Raw genomic sequence first — 6,458 nt, 5'->3', positions numbered from 1 at the left:
TGTCTGCCAGCTGTGTTCCACATGGAAAAGGCAAGGCAAATAGAGCATGCGCAGTCCATGGACTTTGCTAATTGGTTGAGTACCCCACGCCCACCTTATGATACGTCAGACGAGTTTCCATAACAACGAAAAACACGGAAGTTAGAGAGCAGAGAGAGTTGCTAAGCGCCGAGGGACGCAACCGAGGAGCAAAGACTGAATAGCGGACCCGGTAATGCTGTGGTATCAGGTTTTTGGCGCCATGTAGACACAGGTTCCTAATCATTTGCAGTGCAGGGGTATCGCTATCGTGTTTTTTTAGTGGCTCATCAGTAAATGCAGTAAAAGCGGTCCTCTATACAAAAACGATTTTAATATAATTTTGAGCAACTTCCTAATATACATCAATTATAGGTTTCAGTGGTTATAAAGTTAATTGTAAAATCAACCGCTATTAAAAGCAGTACCTACATTTTAACATTTTCTGCACTCCTGGCTCTGACTCCTGAAACAATATTGCCAGCAGGCTGCTAATAGGCTGATGATAGTCACTATTAAATCTCAGCTGCCATTACAGTGAATCATTGGTGGGAAGGCATTTGTGTTGCTTTGTTTTCCAAAGCCAAGCAAAGTCAGAGCCGGATTTCTTGCAAAGACATCCAGAGGCTGCCTCATTCCCCGTCCCCTCCACCCCCCTCAGGATCACGCATGAGAAGCACTAGGGATAGGACACACTGAAGTTTCTGCGCATCCTGGTCCCAGTGCTCCATATGCAAGCAAATTTAGGTGCGGCTGGGCAGCATGCCATCCCTGAATTTACGCCGGCCTCGCCACAAATCCAGGCCTGCGCAAAGTTTCCTCCTGCAGGAAAACAACAAAACATGTTGGCAGTCAGATTTGTCAAGTATGAAAATACTGCAGTCAGATTTTCAGTTAGGATGTCTTCAAAGGAAAAAAACTGCTGTTATTACAAGACTTGTCATAAGCATACATACAGTATATTGTCTTGCATATGAGGGTACAGGCCAAAATTTGCTGACAGATCACAGAAATGATCAATTTCCATGGCACAATAATTTATGTCCTAATCATATACTCAACAGATTATAGTACAAAACCTTGTATCTGATGACAATATCTGGCAGCTTTTAGCTTTTTTAGGTCTAAACTAAGATGCAAAATAGGCCCTGGCATTTCCAGTACACAGAGGCCCAAACAGTCTCCATAATCTCAGTAAATAGCAACTGTTGATAGTATCTTACAGCAGCCTCTATGGCATATGCCAGAATCTACAGATTGCAAGTCCAGGCATAGGAAAGTGAATGAAGTGGACTTTAAACAGTAGAAATAGCCCAGCCTGGGTCATACTAATCAACAAAGCTTTGAATACATGACATATTTCAGGCTTCACTGGCCTTTATAAAATCTGATAACTTTATATCAAATGTACATTTCTCTTTTAAGGGGAAATACAATGGCCATGGAGGTCCTTTCAGCGCCTTTAAGACTTTCACTACCTCAGTCCACAGAAACCCAAAGCAGGACCACCAGCAGCCAATCAAAGACAAGTAAGGCACAGACCAAAATAAAGATGTTAGAGCAAGGACGCAAGAAGTTGACATCAATTGAGACTCAAAGAGTAATATCTGTGTTGGATGAAACAATCAAAAAGCTTGAGCTAGTCAGCATGTTCCAACATGCTGTTGATAATTTGGAACAATACAAAATAGTACTAGGTTCAGAACTGGTGGGAGCCTTGCGAGAGCATCAAAGATTGCAAGACAACATGAACCTACAGCTCACACGTTTGCACAGTAAAGAAGGGGAAGAAGACTATTCCATTGTAGAGGATAAGAACACTAAGGAACAATCTGATGTGATCCTTGCAAGAATTCGCCAAGGTATTCAGAGCTCTATAAGAAATACATTGAGGTTATTTGTTAGCAACCCCCCTGCAAGCAAAGCCCTGAGAGCAGAAGGCCACCTACGGGATCCTGCCTACCAGGAACTGATTCAAACAATGTCTGAGATGCGAGGGTTCCTGTTTGAATTTCTACTGACCAGCCCATTAGAGCAAACTGAAAAAATGCGTTACCTGCATGATATAACAATTCGTAACAAAAAAAATAGAGAATTGTTGTTAACTTTGGAAGAAGAGCTTAAGACTGTTGTCCTTGACCGAGACACTGAGGTAATATAGTAGAACATACTAAAAGCTAATGATAATTTACATGTACCTTTCAATTTGGAATTCTTTTTAGTCAAACTTAGGAGAGGGTAAACTATATCTTTGTGTGACAATACAATCATTTTTATATTTCCTATTTTTTGCTTTTATACCTACTGTTATTATAGATTTCCAAAAAGAATGAGATAATCCGACATCTAAAGGTTAATCTTCACCAGCTAGAGAAACTGTCTGAGAGTCAAGTTAAGCGCATAATGCAGGAAGCAGAAACGCAACAAAAGTCTGACTGCCGAACCTCTGAGGGCAAGTGTTCCAAAATACACCACGAACTCCAGCAGCTGAGATCACAGCTCAGCAGTACCATTTCTGAGAACCGCGAAATAGAGCTTACAATGAGGAAGGTACATTAGAAGCATATGTTTATTGTGCTTTATTCCTCAGTGGCCTAATGTAATCAGGCCCTTGAGCATGTGTAGTGTATTGTTTCACACAGATGGGAGGGATTCATTTGGAAAGGGTTATTTAAATTTCTATAAGAAAACATGGAAGAGATCCATGACGATCGCAGAGAGGTCAGTCATGCAAGGTCAAGCAGTAGCAACCCGATGACAAACCATGAGACATGATATATAGGTTTCATTTATAAAGAATCATGCCTGGAAATGGTTTTAAATTTGTTTTATTATATTAATTTCTTATGTTCTGTGTTCTCCAAAAGGAAAAGGGAAACTTAAATTGACATTCAGAAACTTAAATTGACATTTAAACTTGTCTTCTGATCAGAATGCATTGTTATATTCCTGCTGCAGATTGTGTGGCAGTGTATTAAGTACACTTTCTTCCTTCAGTTGAAAAGTAAACATGTAGTACTTCTATAAACATTGTGTAGCCAAAATCTAAGCAGTCACATTTTGAGGCATTTAGATTTATTGAGTTATGAGGAAAATAGTGATTTATTTTTTATTGTTTCAACAATACATAGAATTGTATATTGAGACTAATACTTTTTTTCCCAAGAAAACACTTTAATACATTGTATTTTGTCTCTTTTTTCCATATAGAAAAAATATAAGATTGAAACAGAGATAGAGAACTGGATACAGAAATATGATACTGATATGGGTGAGAAACAGGTACAAAACTAAAAAATATTGTTATGGGTCACACACAAAACACAGGTTTGAACAGTCAAGTAATACAGTGAAATATATGTTTTTACAATTGAAAGATTATTATAGAGCAAATATTAAAGGGATACAAATGTAAGAATAAGGCAGCAATATATCAGTGTTCAGTGACACAATATCACAGTTCAGTAACACTGGTACATGCACACATCCTTTCATCTTCATTTAGTAATGCTTTGTAGGCCTCAAGTAGGCCCAGTAACACCAGTGTGGGGAAAAACAGCACAGGACAGGAATTAACTTGACAGAAACTGCTACATAGTTAGAATATTGTAGGACATATAAAAAGCCAGGAAAGACTCACGCCAAAAAACTTTTTGCTTTTTCCAATAGTAGCATAAAGAATCTGGTTAGTAAATACAATATTAGAAGAAATAAAACTGCTAAAGTGTAAATTCCAGTTAAAGTGCTATATAAAACTTAAATAAATGGCCAGTGGACACCAATGAATATAAATTGTGTTTCCAGCAGTATTAGAAATAAAAGTGAAAGAGTAAAGAGAAAAATAAATCTCTGGCAACTAAGGTACACTGAGCAATACAGGGACAGCCTTTGGTGCTCCCCCATGGCTACATCTGCCTTGATTTTACTAAACACAGAAGGAAAGAGAAATAAAAAGGAAACATTTCCTACTTGCTCATGTGGCATAATTTTATTACTAAAACCCTTGTACCCCACTGTCATATTCAGCCCAAAGTTTTTGTTCTCGTGGGGTTTTTCATTCTGTGCTTTAGCTGAATCCTGGAATTAAACCATGCCAGTATACCTATGAACATACTTTCCTGCCGGCTACTTCTGGAGTTGAATATTTTGGTGCCCATCAGTAAATATGCTAAAAACAAAAGGGAAAGTCTTGTGACTCCTAGTCCCTCTTTTTGGCTGACCGATGGTGAAAATCAAAACGCAGTCAGTGGAAGCATGGTTGGCATCAAAATATATGGTTGGTCAGATTTGGTTAGTCTTGCTTTTTACAGAATATTTGCCTGTGATTTTAAAGTAACTGCTGTTGAGACATCTAATATAAAGCATCTTGTGTTATAGCTATTATTATTCTTTGCCATTCAGGATGAGTTGGAGGAGCTAGAGGCAGAGTACAATCTAGAGAAGGCACAGCTGGCAGAAGTGCAGGAGAAGTTGGCTGTAATGGAAGAAGAGTATATCCAAATAATGGAGGAGAGGCGGTTAGCAAAGTTGCGGATGGAAGAAGAGGAAAGGGAACTGGCTAACAAGAATCGGGCTGCCACAGTGATCCAGGCACACTGGAAAGGATACCTGGTTCGTCAATCAATGAAATCTAAGAAGAAAAAGAAGAAGGGGAAAGGAAAAGGCAAAAAGGGAAAGAAATAGGTTGTTAGCTATATAGACCAGCCAACATTGGTCCACCATGTTCTTTGGAAAAGATTCTTTCATTAAAGGAGTAATTTACTTTAAAAAAATAAATAAATTTGAACCCCTTTTAAAGTAATTTCTTTAAAAAAAAAACAGTGCATACCCACTCTAAGTGGACCATATACTAATGTTCTTTTTTTTCGTTTTCATGAATCGTGGTTTTTACTAATTACACAAGAACTTAAATAATTTGTGATTTACTAAGAGAAAAAAACCCATGAAAAATAAGACAAAACTATGCCATCTAAAAGCTGTCAAAGCCACATAGAAGTCAATGGGAGTTGTCCTAGGCAAATTCTAACAATCTTTATTTCATGGCTTTAGAGGAATTTTTGTTTGTAAGTTCATAAGAATCCTTACAAGGAGGTTTTTATGTTCTTTTCTTTTCGCTTTTCAATTCGTTTGTGCTTTTTATATTCAGATCTTTTAATAAATTACTTGAGATTTGTGGTTTTAGTGGAAATGAGTTTACTTGTGGTTTAAAAAAAAAAAGTCTAAAGCACTAAAATCAGAACGTTGATAAATGTGTCTTCACAGGTCAAACGCTCTCACAGCTAATGCTTGCAGAGTCAGCACAGCCATCCACTACTGCACATGCCCTGCCTCTTAATGGCCTATACACTAGCATTAATCATATTTGCACAGTCTTTCAAAAGAAAAAGCTTTGAAATTAGTTTTTGTTAAATGTGGAAAGTTTTTAAAATGGTTGACCACCTCTTTAATGAATTGGTTTCTGAAACAAGGCTCAAATATATTTTCATAAGTGAAGTTTTAGAATAAAGTCACTTAATCCATGGCAGGACTCAGCAAATGGTATTTTTAGCATCAAACATAACATCATATGTATTTGTTTCCCAAATTATATGATCAAAGTGTATCAATATTTTAATAAAGATTTAATGTATTGTCTTAACCTATGAAAGCAGATTTTATGGCGCTTGTGTTTTTCATCTGTTACAGAAGTCTTAACAGAACTATATAATCTATAGCAGTGCCGTCCAGCTTCTGTGGTACATGGTGGAGGGCTGATAATAGAAGACAGTTTTGACCACTCTTTTTTAAACTGCACCAACTTCAAACCACACCCATGTGACCATACCCACATTAATGGTGTTGTCCCCATACAGAAAAAGGGAATGACCATGAAATAGGCGAAATAGTTAGAAGCAAGAGGGCCCACTGACACCTGGGCCCAACGGGAGTTTTCCTCATATCCTGGTGGGCCAGTCTGACACTGACTGCAAGTTCAAAGGTAAACTCTCCCTTTATAATGAATATAAAAACATAAATCCCAAATCTCAAACACAGTTTTGACCTAAATAAATCTAGTTCTCAATAACTTCTGGCAATAAAACAACACTAGACTCACTGACGCACCATTGGTTGAATTAGCACATGTTTCTACATGTGAGCAGTAACGCCACGTCAAGGCTTCAACCCTGTTACTGGCATTCACACACCATTCATGCTGGGTGTAATGCATCAAGGGAGATCCAATGCAAATAATTTGCCATTGGTTCCCCTCAGTGAGATGTCATTTCACTTGTTACACAAAACATGACAAACATGACACAAACACAAAAGAGGCCTTAAACTGCATGTGTCTATGAGTCCCACCCTTTGCTTGTTTAACTTTAACTCATTTAATTAAACTTCCAGGCGAAGGTAAAAAAAAAAACCTCATCTGAAGCGGCTGCCAATGTGCCTCAGATAGG

The 6,458-nt window shown here is 37.9% G+C and overlaps 1 protein-coding gene across 1 annotated transcript; it reads left to right on the top strand.

The window, feature by feature from the left end:
* Positions 1–119: 119 nt before the first annotated feature.
* On the top strand, positions 120–5,191 carry iqcd (IQ motif containing D). Its single transcript, NM_001142226.2, is given in 5 exon segments — positions 120–211; positions 1,444–2,170; positions 2,335–2,568; positions 3,229–3,300; positions 4,420–5,191. Coding segments are annotated over 4 exon segments (1,305 nt in total). The 5' UTR covers positions 120–211; positions 1,444–1,453; the 3' UTR covers positions 4,702–5,191.
* Positions 5,192–6,458: the final 1,267 nt, after the last annotated feature.

This window comes from Xenopus tropicalis, chromosome 1 (genome assembly GCF_000004195.4).
Source record: "Xenopus tropicalis strain Nigerian chromosome 1, UCB_Xtro_10.0, whole genome shotgun sequence".
Classification (NCBI taxonomy): Eukaryota; Metazoa; Chordata; class Amphibia; order Anura; family Pipidae; genus Xenopus; species Xenopus tropicalis.
Note: the sequence above shows the minus strand (reverse complement) of the source record. Positions and strands in the feature narration are given on the sequence as shown.